General features: G+C 43.9%; 1 protein-coding gene and 1 pseudogene across 2 annotated transcripts; both read left to right on the top strand.

Annotated features, from left to right (window-relative positions):
* The first annotated feature begins 13286 nt into the window (after positions 1–13286).
* LOC308550962 (BEN domain-containing protein 3 pseudogene) lies at positions 13287–18630 on the top strand (annotated as a pseudogene). The gene is made up of 3 exons: positions 13287–13963; positions 17272–18295; positions 18345–18630. The product of its transcript is annotated as a BEN domain-containing protein 3 pseudogene (transcript).
* Positions 15573–16918, top strand: LOC308551497 (kelch-like ECH-associated protein 1; the record flags this gene model as incomplete). Its single annotated transcript, XM_081126054.1, is given in 4 exon segments — positions 15573–15845; positions 15849–15861; positions 15864–16402; positions 16405–16918. Coding segments are annotated over 4 exon segments (1338 nt in total). The 3' UTR covers position 16918.
* Positions 18631–20551: the final 1921 nt, after the last annotated feature.

Below are 20551 nucleotides of genomic sequence, written 5' to 3'. Positions count from 1 at the left end.
GGCCAATATAACCCTGATACCAAAACCTTGCACGGATAACACCAAAAAAAAAAAAAAAGGAAAACTACAGACTAATATATATGCTGAATACAGACGCAAAATTCCTAAACAAAATACTATCAAATCGAATACAGCAGTAGATAAAAAAATAATACATCATGATCAAGTGGGGTTCACTCCAGCGGCACAAGGATGGTTCAACATACATAAATCAATCAATGTAATATACCACAGTAACAAAAGAAAGGATAAAAATCACATGATCTTATCCATAGATGCAGAAAAAGCATTTGATAAGATACAACATCCATTTATGATTAAAACACTCAATAAAATAGGAATAGAAGGAAAGTATCTTAACAAAATTAAGGCCATATATGATAAACCCTCAGCTAATACCATACTCAGTGGTGAAAAACTGAAAGCATTTCCTCTAAGATCAGGAACAAGAAAAGGGTGTCCACTCTCACCACTCTTATTCAACATAGTTCTGGAAGTCCTTGCCAGAGCAGTAAGGCAAGAGAAAGAAATAAAAGGCATCCAAACTGGAAAAGAAGTAAAACTCACTTTTTGCAGATGCCATGATTCTGTAGATAGAAAACCCTTAAGACTCCACCAAAACAAAAACAAAAACAACAACAAAAAACTATTAGAAACTATAAACAAATACAGTAAAGTTGCAGGATACAAAATCAATGTACAAAAATCCATTGCCTTTCTGTACACTAAGAACAAAATGTCAGAAAAAGAAATGAAAAATACAATTCCTTTTGCAATTGCATCCAAAAGAATAAAATACCTAGAAATAAACTTAAAAAAGAACATGAAAGACCTGTATACTGAAAATTACAAAGCATTATTAAAGGAAATTGAAAAAGACACAACAAAATGGAAAAATATCTCATGTTCATCCATTGGAAGAATCAACATATCTAAAATAACCATATTACCAAAAAGCAATATACAGATTTAATGCAACCCCCATCAAAATACCAATGTCATTTTTTAAAGAAATAGAACAAGAAATCATCAGATTCATATGGAACCACAAAAGACCCCGAATAGCCAAAGCAATCCTGAGAACAAAGCTGGAGGTATCACACTACCTGACTTCAAATTATACTACAGAACTAGGATAATCAAAACAGCATGGTATTGGCACAGAAACAGACACACAGATCAGTGGAACAGAATAAAGAGCTCAGATATAAAAACACATGTATATGGCAGGTAATTTTCGACAAAGGAGCCAGAAACTCACAATGGAGTAAAGATAGTCTCTTCAATAAGTGGTGCTGGGAAAACTGGAAAGCCACATGCAAAAGAATGAAACTGGATTACAGTTTGTCCCCATGTACAAAAGTTAACTCAAAATGGATCAAAGACCTAAATGTGAGACCTGAAACAATAAGTCACATAGAAGAAAACATAGGTACCAAACTGATGGACCTTGGTCATAGATTACATTTTATGAACTTGACCCCAAAGGCAAAGGAAGGAAAGGCAAAAATAAGTAACTGGAACTCTATTAAACTGAAAAGCTTCTGCACAGCAAAAGAAACTGACAACAAAACAAAGAGGCAGCCAACCAGATGGGAGATATTTGCAAACAGTAGCTTCGAGAAAGGTTTAATTTCCAAAATATATAAAGAGCTCAACACCAAACAACCCAATCAAAAAGTAGGCAGAGGACCTGAACAGACACCTCTTCCAAGAAGACATACAAACAGCCAATAGACATATGAAAAGATGTTCAATCTCAGTAGCAATTAGAGAAGTGCAAATCAAAACTACAATGAGATGCCACCTCATACCTGTTAGAATGGCTATTATCAACAAGACAAGCAATAACAAGTGTTGGAGAGGTTGTGGAGAAAATGGAATCCTCATTCACTGCTGGTGGGAATGTAAAGTGGTACAGCCACTATGGAAAACAGTCTGACGATTCCTCAAAAATTAAGAATAGAGCTACCATACAACCCAACAACCCCTCTCCTGGGTATATACCCGAAAAACTCAAAAATGTGTACTCACAAAGATATATGTACCCTTATGTTATTTGCAGCATGATTAGTAGCCAGTTATGGAGAGAACCAAAGTGTCCTTCAGTAGAGGACTAGATAAAGAAGATGTGGTACATGTGCACAATGGAATACTATTCAGCCTTAAGAAAAGACAAAATACTGCCATTTGTGACAACATGGATGGACCTTGAGAATAGTATGCTAAGTGAAATAAGTCAGAAAGAAAAAGCATAATTTCACTCATATGTGGGATATAAAACTGAAACTGGTTGACAAAAACAGTAGTGTTGTGGTTGCCAGAGGGAAGGGTATGGGGGTATGGGGTGAAAGGGCCCCAATATATGGACAGGTAAGATGATTTGACTTTGGGTAGTGGGCACACAGTGCAATATACAGATCTTGTAACAGAGAAATCTACACCTGAAACCTATAAGATCTTATTAACCAATGTCACCCCAATTAATTTAATAATTTTTTTTAAAAGAATACTTTACCCAGCAAGGTTATAATTCCAAATTGAAGGATACCCCAGACAAGAAGAAGCTAAATAAGTTTATCAGTACTAAACTGGCATTACAAGACATGTTATGTAAACTTCTTAAAATGGAAAAGAGCCTAGGGTGATGTTGCTCAGCAGACTGTGGACCCTCACACAGAAAGTTAAAGGGTTTGCTTCCCAGTCAAGGGCACATACAATGGGTTGCAGGTTCTATCCCAGCCCCGATAAGGGCACATGCAGGAGGCAACCAATGGATGTGTCTCTCTCGCATTGATCTCTCTCTCTCTCTTTCTCTCCCTTCCTCCCCTCCACCCCTTCCACTCTTTCTCTGAAAAATACGTATCAATGGAAAAAATATCCTCAGGTGAGGATTAACAACAAAAAATTGAAAACAAAAGGCCAAAACTAAAAATAAAATAAGGGGGAAAATCTCATTGAAAATGTAAATAATTACTACATATAGTAGATCTCCCAAAAACATAACACGATGTATACATCTATACACACTACAAAGGAACACCTAAATACATAAAATAAATATTAACAGACATAAGCAGAGATACAATATACAAGACACAGTATACAATAATAGTAGGAGCCTTAACACCCCACTTACAACAATGGATAGACGATTCAGATAGAAAACCAACAAGAAAACAGTGGTCTTAAGTGATACATAAAAAAAGTTGTACATAATTGATATTAAGCAAACCTTTGACCCCAAATCAGCAGAACACATTATTTTGAAGTGCACATAGACATTTTACAGGATAGACCACATGCTAGGCCACAAAAAAAATTCTCAGTACATATAAGAAGATAGAAATAATAGGTTGCATCTTCTCCAATCACAATGATATGATACTAGAAATCAATTACTGGGAAAATACAAACACTTGAAGGCTAAACATGCTGCTTAACAATAAATGTGTCAATGAAGTCATCAAGGTGGAAATAAAAGGTACTTTAAGCCCTGGCCAATGTTGCTCAATGGTTAAAACATCAACCTGCACACCTAATGGTCATGGGTTCAATTCCCAATCAAAGGCTGTGGTAGCAATACATACATTTGACAAAATAGGCTTTAAAATAAAAGCCAGAGAAAGGGGAAGATGGCGGAACTATGAGAAGCAGCAGCGTGCCCCTGCTCCCAGCCATAGGCTCGATTTACTCCTAAAATCATACGTAGCCAGCTTGGAAGAACCAGAGAAACATAACTGAGTGGACAGAGTGCGAGTGGGGAGCACTGAAGAAACATCATAGAGTCAAGTAAGAGAGGGAGGTGTAGGAAGGGGGAGCCCCCTAAAGCCTGTGCTGGGCTCCAAGCCCAGAGGCTTGGAGGCTGCAAAGCTCCCTCCCCTTGGGAGTGCGGACTGGAATCCAAAAGCAGGGATCTCACAGCAGCAGCAACGAGAGGGGAAGGAGCGCCTCGCACACAGGGGAGAGAGACCCAGGGAAGCAGTGAGTCCACAAGGAGGAAACAGCTTCTTCCTAGGAAACAAAGCCTCTAATGGCAGATGGTGCCTTCCTAGCAAAACAAAGCTTCTAGTGGCAGCTGCAACCAGCGTCTAGTGCTCAGGGTGCCAATCATAGGAAAGGCTGTCCCAAAGTGTGTGTCACCCTAGTGATAAGGGACCAGAGAACTGCACTGAGCAGCCAAACACAGGGACCCTCTTCTTCCCTGTAAGGCATTGTGTTGAGCCCCAGAAAGCACTGAATCTGCATGGTGTGGGAGAGGGAAGGAGCCCTCCCTGCCCTGAGCTCCTGGTGCGAAGAGGCTGGGATCTGTGACCAGCCCTGAGGGTGCCCTCTCACCCTGAGCTCCCAGTGCAGAGAGCCTGGGATCTGTTACAAGCCCTGAGGGGTACCTTGGAGGCATGTGAAGCCACCTTAGCTTTGCTGAGACCAGCATTGCAGGGAGCTGTGTGGAGCTGACTTTGGGTCCCCTCCCGCTGGGTGCCTTAGCACACAGGAAGCAGGACCTTGCAGGACGGACTCTCTGCCTGTGTGTTGCTTTGTGCGTTTGTGAGTTTGATCATGGAACTGGCTCCCACCTTCCTGGCATGCACTGCACAGACAGACCAGCGGAGGATGGGAGTGAGGCCTGCACAGTAGACGGTCTGAGGGGCAGGCCTGGTGCGACCAGCCAACCAGAGCTGAGCAGGGAGGGGCAGAGCCTTCTGGCCTCTCCTGCAGCCAGGAACACCACCTCCAACAGGAAAGGGGCGGGCCCAACACAATGAAGCCCCAGACACACCCACAGGGCACAGCCCCAAGGGGGAAAGGAGAACAGCTGACAGGACGACATTACAAGAATAAGACTCTCAGGGACTGTTGTTTGGGAACTGGAGGAAAAGCTGAAAAACCCAGCTGGGGGCTGGGAAGGCAAAGGGCTCACAAAAATGATTTTTTAATCAAACCCACTGAGCCCAGGCTGCTGAAATGACCCATACAGAAAAGGCAACAAGCTGAAATCAATCTGAAACTGCAGCAGACCAGAGCATGGGGAACTAGAATCAGAAGATAGGACAGAGACTGAGGATCTGGCTGTGTAGCAAAGACTAACTCCAGCAGAGTGAGTGCCTGACACCGAAACTTCTAAGGGGAGTGATACCCTGAGCTACACTTGACATCCAGCACCCTAAAGACTCTACAGAAGACTCTGGATAATACCAGGCAACTACAAGGTTGCAAAATAGTTGACAAGAGGAGGTGGTCCACAGAGAGCCTCAGATCAACCATCTACCTAAGAACACCAGAGCCAAACCTAGATGGCTCCTCACATTGGCTGATACACAGGTACCTCCCAGGAGAACTGAAATAAGCATACAAAACACTGAGCCTCAGACAACATAAGCTGCCCAGAAGAAACTCACCTGATTGACTGCCTTTTTTTCTTCTGTTTCGTTTTCTTTTGGTTTGGTTTTGTTTTTTGTTGTTTGTGTTGTTGTTTGTTTGCACGTGTGTTTGTTTGTTTTTTTCTCTTTATTCCTCAGGAAGAAGAGAAAGGGGAGAAAATTTGTTTTTTCTTCTTTTTTAAATTTTATAATTTCTTTTTTAATTAAAAAAAATTTTTGACTAAATTTTTTTCTCTTTTTTATAAAAGAATTTTCTCTTCCTTACCTTGTTTTCAGTTTTGTTTTATTTATTTGCTTTGCTTTGTTTTATCCTTGCTTCTACTATCAAGACTTTCTTGATATCCCTTCTTAACAACTGGGTCTTTATCATTATAACCAAGTTTACTCCTTTACTCTACAGTTTCCACCAAATCTCTTACCAGACTCCCTCCCTGCCTGGGCTATATCTCTCTCTCTCCTCTCGATCCATTGACATAATTTTTTTCTTTTTCTTTTTCCTTTTCTGACTTTTCTTTCATTCTTCTGTCATCTTCCCTTCTGTCTTCCTGTCTTTTGTTTGAGTGATAGTTTCTCTTATTCTCTTTATTGTATTTTTATTTTCTAATTTTCAACTATTATCCTATTCCTATTCTCTCCCTTAATTTTTTGCTGGCCCTACTTTCAGTATGTTTTCTCTGCTTCTGTTATCTCCCAGTACCTTCTCTATTTTTTACATTTTACTTTATTATTATTTTCTAAATTTTCACCAGTATTAACAACAATATATACCTCTCTAAGCATTACTTTTTTTCTCTCTTTCTTTTTTTAAGCTTGTGTGTGTGTGTGTGTGTGTGTGTGTGTGTGTGTGTGTTGTCCCTTCACTCTCCCAGTTCTGTTTTCATGTGGGTTGTTTTCATTGTGACTGTGAAGATATTTTGTAAGATACCTCTTGTTTTCTGGAAGTTTACTTGTGTATTGTCCTGCCTGGCCAGCACCTGTACAACAGCTTACACAACAAGGTTGGGGCTGAGACACAGTTAGTAAACCTGAGAGGAGGGTCCTCCCAAGGACTGATCAATGGCAATCTAGACCCAACCACAACAGGAGAACATAAAGGAACCACAAAAGGGACACCGGCTAGAGGGACACACATAGAGAAAAGAGCTCAGAAGTATAAGGAAAACACACCTCTGGGCTCCACTGGACCCACAAGACAAAATCCCATCCCACAAGACTGGGAGATAGCAAATATGTCTAATATATAGATACAATCTCTAAGACCTACCAAAATGGGGAGACAAAAAAACAACCCCCAAATTAAAGAAATGGAAAAATCGTCAGAAAAACACTTTGATGAGATGGACTTAAGCAAGTTATCAGAAATGGAGTTCAGAGTATTGATTATGAAGATGTTCAAGGAACTTAACAAGATACTAGATGATAAGATCAAGGATATTAGTGAAAAGATGAAAAAACAGATATAGAACATAAACAAAACTCAGACAGAGATAAAGAATGCTGTATCTGATATCAAGAATGCACTGGAAAAAATTAAAAACAGGCTCAGTGAAGCAGAGGATAGAATAAGTGACTTAGAAGACAAGGTAGGAAAAAAATCACACAATCAGAGCAGCAAAAAGAAAAGAACACTTAAAAACCATGAGGACAGTCTAAGGATGCTTTGGGAGAACATGAAGCAAAACAGCATTTGCATTATAGGAATGTCAGAGGGGGAGGAAAGAGAGCAAGGGATAGAGAACTTGGTGGAGGAAATAATGACAGAAAACTTCCCTAGGTTGGCGAAGGAGAAAGCCACACAAGTTCAGGAGACACAGAGGGTGCCCAACAAGAGGGACCTAAAGAAACCCACTCCAAGACACATCCTAATTAAAATGGCAAATGTCAAGGACAAAGAGAAAATATTAAGGGCTACAAGAGAGAGACAAGCAGTGACCTAGAAGGGAACCCCCATAAGGCTAACAGCTGATTTCTCAACAGAAACTCTTTAGGCCAGAAGGGAGTGTCATGAAGTTCTCCAAGTAATGAAAAGCAATAACATGCAACCAAGATTGCTTTATCCAGCAAGGCTATCATTTAAAATTGAAGGTGAAATAAAGAGCTTCCCAGACAAAAAAAAAAGGCTAAAGGAGTTCAGTACCACCAAACCAGCATTGCAAGAAATGCTAAAAAGACTGCTTTAAGAAAAAGAAGGACTGGTGAGAGAAAGCTATATCAGCATAAAGGGGAAAAATGGCATTTAAAAAGTTTATGTCAATAGTAACCTTAAATGTATATGGAATAAATGGTCCAACCAAAAGACATAGGGTAGATGAATGGATAAGAAAACAGGACCCACATATATGCTGTCTACAAGAGACCCACCTGAGAGCAAAAGACTCACACAGGCTAAAAGTGAAGGGATGGAGCAAAATATTCCATGCAAATGGAAAGGAAAAGAAAGCTAGAGTAGCAATTCTTATTTCTGACAAAATAGACTTCAAAATAAAGACCATAACAAGAAACAAAGATGGTCACTACATAATACTAAAGGGATCAATCCAACAGGAGGAAATAACCCTTATAAACATTTATGTACCCAAAATAGGAGCACCTAAATATATAAAAAATTTCATGGGGGACATCAAGGGGGAGATTGACAGCAACACAATCATAGTGGTGGACTTTAACATCCCACTGTCAGCATTGGACAGATCATCAAGACAAAAAATCAACAGGGAAACACAGACCTTAAATGACTCACTGGACCTAATGGATTTAATTGACATTTACAGAACATTTCACCCCAAAGCAGCAGAATACACATTCTTCTCAAGTGCATATGGAAAATTCTCAAAAATAGACCACATGTCAGGGCACAAGGCAAGTCTCTACAAATATAAGATTGTAATTGTATCAAGCATCTTCTCGGATCACAATGCCATGAAACTAGAAATCAACCACTATAAAAAAACTCAAAAATATTCAAACACATGGAGTCTAAATAGTACGTTATTAAACAGTGAATGGGTTACCAATGAGATCAAGGAAGAAATCAAACACTTCATGAAAAGTAACAAAAATGAACAGACAACAACCCAAAATCTATGGGACATGGCGAAAGCTGTCCTTAGAGGAAAATTCATAGCATTACAGGCCTATCTCAAGAAACAAGAAAAAGATCTAATGAACCATCTAACACAACAAAAAACTAGAACGAGAACAGCAAAAAAAACCCTGAGGAAGTAGAAGGAAGGAAATAATAAAAATCAGAGCAGAAATTAATGACAAAACGACTAAAAAAAAATACAAAAAATCAATGAAACCAAGAGCTGTTTCTTTGAAAAGGTAAACAAGATTGACGCATCTTAAGCCAGACTCACTAAGAAACAAAGAGCTAGGACCCAAATAAATAAAATCAGAAAAGAAAGAGGCGATATAACAACTGACATAGCAGAAATACAAAGGATTGTAAGAAAATATTATGAGCAACTATATGCCAACAAACTGGACAACCTGGATGAAATGAACAGATTCCTAGAAGCATACTACCTTCCAAAGCTGAACCAAAAAGAGGCAGAAAATCTAAATAGGCTGATAACAACTAATGAAATTGAAGCAGTAATGAAAAAACTCCCAGGAAACAAAAGTCCTGGACCAGATGGATTTACAGGTGAGTTTTACCAAACATTCAAAGAAGAATTAACACCTATTCTATTCAAACTATTCCAGAAAATTCAAGAGGAGGGAAAACTCCCAAACTCTTTTTATGAGGCCAGCATCATACTAATCTCAAAAGCAGATAAAGATACTACAAAGAAAGAAAATTACAGGCCAATATCCCTGATGAACATAGATGCTAAAATCCTCACTAAAATACAAGCAAACCACATCCAGCAATACAGTAAAAAGATCATACATCATGAACAAGTAGGATTTATTCTGGGAATGCAAGGCTGGTACAACATCTGCAAAGCAATAAATGTGACACATCACATAAACAAAATGAAGGACAAAAATCATATGATCATTTCAATACACACAGAAAAAGCATTAGACATAATCCAGCACCCATTTCTGATAAAAACTCTCAGCAAAGTGGGAATAAAGGCATCATACCTCAACATTATAAAGGCGATATATGACAGACCTACAGCCAACATCATACTCAGTGGGCAAAAACTAAAACCATTTCCATTAAAAACAGGAACAGGGCAGGGATGTCCACTTTCACCACTCTTATTCAACATAGTACTGGAAGTCCTTGCCATAGCTATCAGACAGGAAGAAAACATAAAAGGTATCCAAATTGGAAAGGAGGAAGTAAAACTGTCATTATTTGCAGATGACATGATATTGTACATAGAAAACCCTAAAGACTCCATCAAAGTACTACTAGATTTGATAAACGAATTTGGCAAGGTAGGTGGATACAAAATCAACATCTGGAAATCAATGGTATTTCTTATACACCAACAATGAACATTCAGAGAGAGAAACTAAAAAAACTATACCATTTACCACTGCAACTAAAAAAATAGAATACCTAGGAATAAACTTAACCAAGGATGTAAAAGACTTGTACTAGCAAAACTATATGACACCGAAAAAAGAAGTAGAGAAAGATTTAAACAAGTGGAAGAATATACCATGCTCGGGGATTGGAAGAATTAATATCATTGAAATGTCTATACTACCCAAAGGAATTTATAAATTCAATGCAATTCCTATTAAAATACCAACAGCATATTTCACAGACCTAGAACACACATTTTGAAAATTTATATGGAACAAAAAAGACCCGAAATAGCTGCAGCCATCTTGAGAAAAAAGAACAGAGTGGGAGGGATCACATTACGGGACTTGAAACTGTATTACAAACCCACTGTAATCAAAACAGCCTAGTATTGGTACAACAACAGGCATATAGATCAATGGAACAGAACAGAGACCCTAGAAATAGACCCACGCCATTATGGTCAGTTGATATTTGACAAAGGAGGCAAGGGTATCCAATGGAGTAAAGATAGTCTCTTCAATAAATGATGCTGGGAAAATTGGACAGATACATGCAGAAAAATGAAACTAGAGCACCAACTTTCACCACACACCAAAATAAACTCAAAATGGTTAAAAGACTTAAATATAAGTCACGAAACCATAAAAATCCTGGAAGTAAACATAGGCAGTAAAGTCACAGACATCCCACGTAGTGGAATTTTCATTGATACTTCTCCTAGGGTAAGAGAAACAAAAGAAAAAATAAACATATGGGTCTAAATCAAGCTAAAAAGCTTCTGCACAGCAAAAGAAAACAGCTTCAAAATACAAAGGAACCCTATGGTCTGGGGAAACATATTTGCCAAGGATGTATCTGATAAGGGGCTAATTTCCAAAGTGTACAAAGAACTCATACTACTCAGCGAGAGGAAGACTAACAACACAATTAAGAAATGGGCAAAGAACCTGAATAGACACTTCTCCAAAAAGGACATACGGATGGCCAAGAGGCACATGAGAAAATGCTCAACGGCCCTAATCATCAGAGAGATGCAAATTAAAACCACAGTGAGGTATCACGTCACACCTGTAAGAATGGCTGCCATCAACAAATCAACAAATGACATGTGCTGGAGAGGATGTGCAGAAAGGGGAACCCTAGTACTCTGCTGGTGGGAATGCAGACTGGTGCAACCACTATGGAAAACAGTATGGAGGTTCCTCAAAAAATTAGAAATGGAACTTCCTTTTGACCCAGTGATTCCACTCCTAGGAATGTATCCTAAGAATCCTGAAACATTCATCAGAAAGAATATATGTACCTTGATGTTCATAGCAGCACAGTTTACAATAGCTAAGATCTGGAAATAGCCCAAGTGCCCATCAGTAGATGAGTGGATAAAAAACCTGTGGGACATATACACCATGGAATACTACGCAGCTATAAAGAAGAAGAATCTTGTACCCTTTGGGACAGTATGGATGGACCTGGAGAAAATTTTGCTAAGTGAAACAAGCCAGGAAGAGAAAGACAAACATCACATGATCTCGCTTATACATGGAATCTAAAGAACTTAATAAACTGATGAACAGAATAGATTCAATGACATTGGAAGCATAGATCAGACTGACGAATATCAGAGGGATGGAGGAGGGCGGGTAGGTGGAGGAGGAGAGAGTAACCAAAGAATTTTTATGCATATATACACAACCCAAGGACAGACAATGGTGGGGAGAGGGACTGGGGAGGGGTATGGGACTGGGTGGAATGGGTCATTGGGGAGAAAAAGGGACATCTGTAATATTTTAAATAAAAATAAAATTAAAAATAAATAAATAAATAAATAAATAAATAAATAAATATGGAGGAAAAATAAAAAATCAAACAAAGGCCATAGTAAGAGACAAAGAAAGACACTACATAGTAATAAATGGAGCAATCCAACAAGAGGTTTAACTCTAATAAACATTTATGCACTTATTATAAGAAAACTTAAATATATAAAGGAAATCTTGAAGAACAAAAGAGAGTGATTGATAGTAACACAGTCATGCTGGAGGATTTTAACACCTCATGGACATCAACAGATAAATCTTCCAGGCAGAAAATAAACAAGGTACTCACAACCTTAAATGACATATTATATGAGATGGATTTAAATTATATATTCAGAGTGTTTCACACCAAAGCAGCACAATATACATTCTTTTCAAGTTTACATGGAACATTTTCTAAGATCTACCACGTTAGGACACAAATCAAGACTCCATAAATTTAAGACAATGGAAATCATAACAAGCATCTTCTCTGTCCATAGTGGTATGAAAAGAGAATCAATCACAAGAAAAAAAAATGAAAGAGACACAAAGACATGGAAGCTACTTAACATGTTACACAGAACAATAAATGGGTTAACAATGAGATCAAAGGAGAAATCAAATAATGCCTTGAGAAAAATGAAAACACAACAACCAAAAATCTATGAAACACAGTGAAAGCATTACAGGTGTACCTCAAGAAACATGAAAAAGCTAAAGTAAAAAATCTAAACATACACCTAGGAGAATTAGATAAAGAACAGCAGGAAAATCCCAGAGTAAGTGGAAGGAAAGAATAAAGATCAGAGTAGAAGTAAATGACATAGAGACTAAAAAAATCAATACAAAAGACCAATGAAACCAAAAGATAGTTCTTTGAACAAAGTTAAACAAGATTGATGAATCTTTAACCAGACTCATCAAGAAACAGAGAGAGGACCCAGATACATATAGTCATAAATGAAAGAGACAAAGTAACAACTGACATAACAGAAATACAAAAGATTGTAAGAAAATATTAGGAACAACTACATGCCAACAAATGGGACAACCTGGGCGAAAAGGACAAATTTCTAGAAACATACAATCTTCCAAAACTCAATCAAGAAGAAACAAAAGGTCACTGTTATTCAGCACTGCGCAAGAGCGACCAGCGCCCCCTCCCCCCCACCAGCGCAGGCCCACGTGGAGCAGAGCAGCACCCACCCAACATGCAGTGTTCCCTGGGTCCCCGGAGTGCGCGCCTCAGCTCCCCGCGGTGGCCTTGGCCGTTCATGGCGGAACACCTCTGCTGAGGGGGAGGGGCGGGCCAGGGGTGGTGGCGGAGGGGTTGTGGTTCTAATGCTGCAGGGGCTCTTGCGTCCTTGTGCGGAAATGACAGACGGAGTCCAGTCATGTCATGCAAGAGCGCAGCGCACTGACACACACAAAGAGGGGGAAATACATGGTGCTCGCCCACCGCCCCCAGCAACTCCTCAGGCCACCCCTGCCAGGTCCTCTGGGCGCGTCCCCCACTCCCCTGACCTGTGCTACCCTGCACCCCACCTTGCGCCAAACTCGGAGCGGGCCGGCTCTGCAAAGTGCAGAACTCGTGTCCCAGTGGAATAGAAGATGAACTCAACTGAATTCAGTGAAAATGTAGAAGAAGTTCTAAAAAATAGCACTGTGAAAGTAGAGACAGAGGCCAAAGATGCTGCCCTGGACTGCTCAGTGAATTCCAGATCTTCAGAGAAGCACCCTCTAGACAGCGTCTTCACCACCCTTCAGGACTCCAAGTGAAAGCAGCTGGGCAATGAGGGCCAGCCAGACTCTGTCTCCAGCGTGAAGAGGCGGCAGCTGATTCCCAAGGCGCTCCTAGTAGGCCTGAGGAACCCGGAGAACAGCTCGCTCTGCCAGGGCAATGGGGAGCGGGCCGGCAGGGGCAAGAACTTGGTCTCCTTGTGACCGGGTGAGGAGAAGCCCTGCAATGACGTGACCGCCCCCTCCTACAAGAAGCCTCTCGCACAAGATCATGGAGAAGAACCTCTTGCGGGGGATGTGCTCAGCACGTATGGCGTTTGCTCTTGGAGAAGGCAAACCCCAGCAACAGCCCTTCACCGCTGCAGCTCCTAAAAGAGACACAGAAGCAGGACAGTAGCAGTGCTGCCCCTGCCCCTGACGGCGACCCCAACATCTACTTTCTGATCCAGAAGATGTTCTACATGGTCAATACACTCTCCTCCAACATGTCCCAGCTGCACAGAAAGGTGGACCTTCCGTCCCTGGAGGTGAGCCGCATCAAGAAGCAGATGAGGCGGCCATGGCCTGGGCTGAGGGCACGGCAGGCTGGAGCGCCCCTGCCGCGGTGCCGAGGGGCCTGGAGACACGGCCCCGCTGGCCCAGTAATCTTTGGGTCCCCGCGGCCCCCGCGGAGGGCCAGAAGGGCACGGCTCCAGTCTGATCCTTTTGTCAGGGTTGCCCTGGAGAGGAGCAAGGCCAGCGAGAGGCCCTGGGAGCGCGGCTCAGACTGAGGCCTGGGGACCCTGAGGCGTTGGGGGGCTTGATCTGCGCCTTGGGGTTGGCAATCGAGAGGCTGCGGTGGGGTCACTTCCTCCCTTCTCCAGGCTTTGGTGGGGGCTCAAGCGGGGCATGCGCAGTCCCCCACCTAGCGTTTTGTGAATTCCCAGAGCTCAGGGGGCCCCGAGCCTTGGCAGGGGAGAGGTGGTCAAGCAGCGCCCTGGGCCCGGTGGAGGAGGGTGCTCTGGTAGGCACAGTGGAGTGGGCAGTCAGCCAGGCACACGCTTACTGACCCCCTGCTCAGTGCCACGTCCCAGGCTGGACGTGGGGAAGGCATATGAAGGGTGGGTACAACCGTGACTTACACAGGGCTCTCTGCCCTCTGAAGTGCTAGTGCTGAGGGTCAGAGGGATGGGCCACCCCTCAACAAGCAAGCCAACAAGCTCATTTCAGTTCCTGACAAGTGCGGTAATGGAAATAAAAACAGGAGGTGAATCTGAGCCCAGCCTCAGAAAGATAAGGTGGAGAACCTGGGGAGCTTCTTGCAGATCCCCTGCCCCTGCCATTTCCCAGCAGGACCTTTGAAAACACAATTCATGCCCCGGCTTTCTAGGCTCCACAGGTTTCATGGAAACCCTCCTTTCTGTAGTCATTATCTGTTATTACACTCTTCCCTGATAATCCATATTGTCTCTCTCATTCTGCCTTTGAGCCTTTGCACTTGCTGTTCACTCTGCCTGGAAAACTAACTCCCACCCCCACCCCCTTTCCTATATTCATCCTTGTCTCAGCTCCAACAGCAGCCTGGACTACCCAATTTAAAGTAACTGTCCCCAAGTCACACTCACAATGCTGTTGTCATTTTCTTCATGTCCAATTTCTACTCAAGTATTGTTTATTTTATTTATGGCCATTCCCTCCCCAGGTGTCAACTCCAGCACAGTTTATGTCTTTGTCACTGCTGTGTCTCTGATGCCTAGAACAGTGCCTGGAACACAGCAGCTGCTCAATAAGTGTTGGTGAAGTGAATGAAAGAGTGAGCTGGACATGCTCTAGGAAGGGAAGGCCCCACAAACCACTGGAACAGAGTGAGCAAAGGGAAGAGGTGGACAGGGGCTGACTGGAGGGCTTTGCAGGTCATTTGGTTTTACTCTTTGTGCTATAGAGAGTTGTGGGGGGATTCTGAGCAAGGAAGGGACATCATCTGATGTTTTAAGATGGAACCTTGGGCTGGTGAAGCTATGGGACATTTAGCAAGAACAAATGGATGCTGTTTCACCCGGGGTTGTCAAGGAAAACTGGTCTAGGAGTCACTTTATTTTTAAAAAGGAGGCCTGGCCCAGGCCCTGCCCCCAGCCCTGTGCTCTTCCTCCCCTAGGCCCCTGAGTTACCTGGAACACCATGCAGCCGCAACCGAGGCCTAGCGGGGCTGGGGTCCACACCCAATTTCTGCCCCTGAGGTCACAGAGCCCTGAGAGTTCAGGGGACACAGTGATGTACGCCTCCACCGAGTGCAAGGCTGAGGTGACACTCTCCCAGCATGGCAACTGCACCTTCAGCTACATGCTGGAGGACCACACCAAGCAGGTCTTCGGAATCATGAATGAACTGCGGCTCAGCCAGCAGGTGTGTGATGTCATGCTTCAGGTCAAGTATCAGGACACACCAGCTGCATAGTTCATGGCCCACAAGGTGTTCTGGCCTCATCCAGCCTTGTCTTCAAGGCCATGTTCACCAATGGGCTGTGGGAGCAGGGCATGGAGGTAGTATCCATCGAGGGCATCCACCCCAAGGTCATGGAGCATCTCATAGAGTTCACCTACACAGCCTCTATCTCCATGGGTGAGAAGTGCGTGCTCCATGTTATGAATGGTGCCGTCATGTACCAGATCGACAGCGTCGTCTGTGCCTGCAGTGACTTCTTGGTGCAGCAGCTGGACCCAAGCAATGCCATTGGCATCGCCAACTTAGCGGAGCAGATTGGCTGTGCTGAGTTGCACCAGCGCACCCGAGAGTACATCTACATGCACTTTGGAGAGGTGGCCAAGCAAGAGGAGTTCTTCAATCTGTCCCACTGCCAGCTGGTGACCCTCATCAGCTGTGATGATCTGAATGTACACTGCGAATCTGAGGCCTTCCATGCCTGTATCAACTGGATCAAGTACGACTGTGAGCACCGACGCTTCTATGTACAGGCGCTGCTGCCGGCGGTGCGCTGCCGCGAGCTGTGTGCTGCCACTCACTGATGCCCCTCTTCCTGCAGATGCAGCTGCAGAAGTGCAAGATCTTGCAGTCGGACTTCCGCTGCAAGGACTACCTGATCAAGATCTTCCAGGAGCTCACCCTGCACAAGCCCACACAGATGATGCCCTGCCAGGCTCCCAAGGTGGGCCAGCTTATCTATACTGCTGCTGGCTACTTCCGCCAATCACTCAGCTACCTGGAGGCTTACAACCCCAGTGATGGCACATGGCTCAGGTTGGCAGACTTGCAGGTGCCTCATAGTGGCCTGGCAGGCTGCGTGGTGGGTGGGCTGCTGTATGCTGTGGGCAGCAGGAACAACTCGCCTGATGGCAACACCGACTCCAATGCCCTGGACTGCTACAACCCCATGACCAACCAGTGGTTGCCCTGTGCCCCCATGAGTGTGCCGCGCAACCGAATTGAGGTTGGGGTCATCAATGGGCACATCTATGCTGTTGGTGGCTCCCATGGATGCATCCACCACAACAGTGTGGAGAGATGAGTGGCAGGGCCAGAAGGGGTGGGCTCAGGGGGTCCCACAGCTAACAGGTTCCAAGCCATTGGCATTTGGGGATTCCTCCTATTGAGTGCCTTTCAGGGAGTAGAAACCTCGAATTAAAGCTAAATCCATGGGAGATTTATGGTGGTGATCTTGGATGATGTGTGTAGGCCTGGGAACTGCTTACAGGGCCATCACAAAACCATACAGCTTCTTTGTGCAGATTTGGAAAAAGTTCCATCAGTTTGAAATTGTTGTAATATGCTAATTTTGTTAAAACATAACCCCTCACTCTCCTCTGCTCAAAAATTGTTGTAATAAACAGATATATGAGATTAAAAAAAAGAAAAGAAGCAGGTGAACCCCAGAGAGATGGTGGCCAAGTTCCAACCGCCCCTCCTCTCCCCTGAGTACCAGCTGACAGCCGCAGGACTCAAGCAGATCGTGGACCAGAGCCTGTCAAGCAGCGACCTGGCCTGCCACCTGTTGGTGCAGCTCTTCTCCGAGCTCTTCGGTGACGTGGGCTTCTCTCCTGGCTGCAGTGCCTGCGGCTTTGAGGCCAAGCGGAAGCTGGAGTCACTGCACCTGCAACTCATACGCAACTATGTGGAGATCTACTATCCTTCAGTGAAGGACACTGCCGTGTGGCAGGCCGAGTGCCTGCCCCAGTTGAATGATTTCTTCAGCAGCTTCCGGGCCCAGCGGGAAATGGAGGACAGCCAGCCAGGGGAACAGGTCGCCAGCTTCTTTGAGGCTGAGCAGGTGGATCCCTGCCACTTCCTAGACTACAAAGACCAGGAGGAAGCCCTGTCCTTGGATCAGAGCAGCACCATCGCCTCAGACCACGTGGTGGACGCGCAGGACCTCACCAAGTTCCTGGACAGAGCCTCCTCACCAGCCAAGTTTGCAGTCTTCCTTCTACACTGGCTTTTCCCCGAGCTCTTTGACCACCGGAACCTGGGTGAGCAGTACAGCGACTATGGGGATGGCGGCAAGCAGGAGCTGGACCCGCAGAGGCTGCAGATCTTCCGCAACTACACAGAGATCTACTTACCCGACATATAGGAGGAGGAGGCCTGGCTGCAGCAGTGTGCCCAGCACATCAACGATGAGCTCGAGGGCCTGGGGTTGGATGGGGGCAGGGAGGGCGAGCCCCCGAGGGAAGACTGCTATGACTCCTCGAGCTTGCCGGACGATATCTCCGTGGTCAAGGTGGAGGACAGCTTCAGGGCGAGCGGCCTGGCCGGCGGTCCAAGATGTGGCTGGTGCCCATCGACTTTGATAAGCTGAAGATCCCGCAGCCCGAGAGGAATTTGAGGGGCCCCTGCTACCCCCCAAAACAAGCAGCAAGGACTTCTGCAAGATCCCTCTGGATGAGCAGGTGGTCCCCTCACCCAACTTCCTGGTGCCTTCGCCATACCTGCTGTCAGACAAGGAGGTGCACGAGATCGTGAGCAGAGCCTCTCCGTGGGCAACTTTGTCTCCCAGCTCCTCATCAGGCTCTTTCCCGAACTCTTCACCTCCGAGAACCTCCGGCTGCAGTACAACCGCTCCAAGGCATGCAACAAGAAGCAGCTGGACCCCAAGCGGCTCAAGCTCATCCGCCACTACGTGGAGGCAGTTTACCCCGTGGAGAAGATGGAGAAGGTATGGCATTGTGAATGTATCCCCAGAATCGATAAGCGGTGCCGCCGCCCCAACAGAAAAAAAAAGTGACATCCTGAAGAAAGACAAGAAAGTGAAGAGATGGGTACCCTGGGCCTGAACCTTCGTTCGGAGCATGTGTATGGTATCCACAGACATGCACCTTGTAAGTGGGAAGTAGTTTATTACTTTTGCACACATGAACACCCACCCAACCACGAGAAAGAAGTCTTACATTTGGTCTCTCTTACTTCCAACCTTTGTCCTGAGTCCCCCAGGGGTGCAACCAGTTTGGGAATGGCTGAGCTGTGAGAGCAGAGAGGCCTCAGGAGCAGGGCTTCTCTCTCCTTAGCTGTGTCCTCCTCTCTTCTCAATTTGAAATGCAAATTCAGCAACTCTTCTTCCTCTTCCCACATTTTACATCTTCCATTTTTATCAATTGTTTTTTTAATTAAAAGGAAACCCTTTTTAAAAGATCATTGGGCAATTTGGGGGCCACTTTTCTTAGGAAAAAAATCTTCTAAATATTCATGGTGAAATACTGTTAGAAGACTTCGGTTGCTGGGGTTTCTTTTTAAGATGGTTTCAGCTTTATGAAATTTTTAGAATGACCATGTTTATGCATGATGGCTAATAATACCTTCAGGTGGCATAGAGACTGGTCTTACTGGCCTTGTCTTTTACATCTGATTTTGGAAGAGTCAAGATGCCCCTTGGATGGCAGTAGAGGGGATGGGATAGCAAGATGTCCTTCCTGACCATGGCCGCTTTCTCCCTTCCGCTGTAGTGCCGAGGAAGGGGCATACTTGTGGCCTGGCCTGTTCTCTGTTGCTGGGCAGGTAGAATGTTGTGCTCACTCTCTGTAGACAAGAACACTGATGATGATGATGATGATGATGATGATGATGATGATGATGATATGAATGTAGATAAATGTGGAAACATGTTCACAATGTCATTTGAGCTGTGTCCTTCCACTGCTCCCTTCCCTCTCCACATGAGGATACTGGTGGGAGGGGCAGACACATTTCCTTGGAGAACAGTGTGAGTGAATAATTGGCTTCTTGTTTGATGTAAGGATGGGTCCCTTTGGACTCATCAAGAACTGTTTACTTTCTGTATGTGTATTTTTACAAAGCCTAGGTTCTGGGAGCTTATGGTGACTTTACCACACCTCTGTGTTGGCTCCTCCAGTCAGTATGCATCCTTGTTCCTCAGAGCAGGCTCAGACCCTTGGGCCATCTTGGGGATGCCTGGTATTGGAAGGACACAGGTAATCTCAAGTGAGGTTCCCATGTCCCTTTTCAAGGTCCATGCAGAGCTTCCCCCTCAGACCCCCTAGAAGGTCCTGCTGTCCTATATCTGGCTGGTCCCTTGGCCTTGGCCTGAAACATTTCTTCTTCCCCCACTGGTTGGGATGGTCAGACTGCTTCAGGCCGGTGGCATGTTCTCCCAGAGTTCCAACCAGGAAATTCCCCAATAGTTAAAGACCTTGAAAACAACACTTTTATGTACCAGACTTTGGGTGCCAAATTCCTAAGAGGGAAAGGAAACAGTTTAACTCAAACTGAATGCATCATATCAGAAACCTGGAAAAATGAGTGAATCACATGGGGTACTCATAAAACCCTGTTGTTTAATAATTTGCTACCTTAAAATGCAGAAACAATCTGTGAATTGTCTTTGTACAGCTGATAAGGACTTCAGTTCCTGTAGCTGTATGACAGAATTTTGCCGGCACCCAGCAGGCTTTTTTTTTTTTTTTTTAAATATATATGACAAGATTTTGAACAATGTATACGTGCTGATCTAACTTTAGCAAATTTGCTCTTAAATGTCATTTACGGATTATTTCTGTTGAAACTGCAGGAGTAAATTATTGAAATTTAGAAGTGCACAGGGATTTCATGACTTACTCACCCATACATGCACACACATATTTGTTATTAAAATGAGGTGAGGCTGTTTTCTTTTGCCATGCAGAAACTTTTTA

Source organism: Miniopterus schreibersii (assembly GCF_964146895.1).
Source record: "Miniopterus schreibersii genome assembly, chromosome: X".
Lineage (NCBI taxonomy): Eukaryota > Metazoa > Chordata > Mammalia > Chiroptera > Miniopteridae > Miniopterus > Miniopterus schreibersii.
The sequence above is the reverse complement of the archived record's forward strand: the minus strand, read 5'-3'. Positions and strand labels throughout refer to the sequence as shown.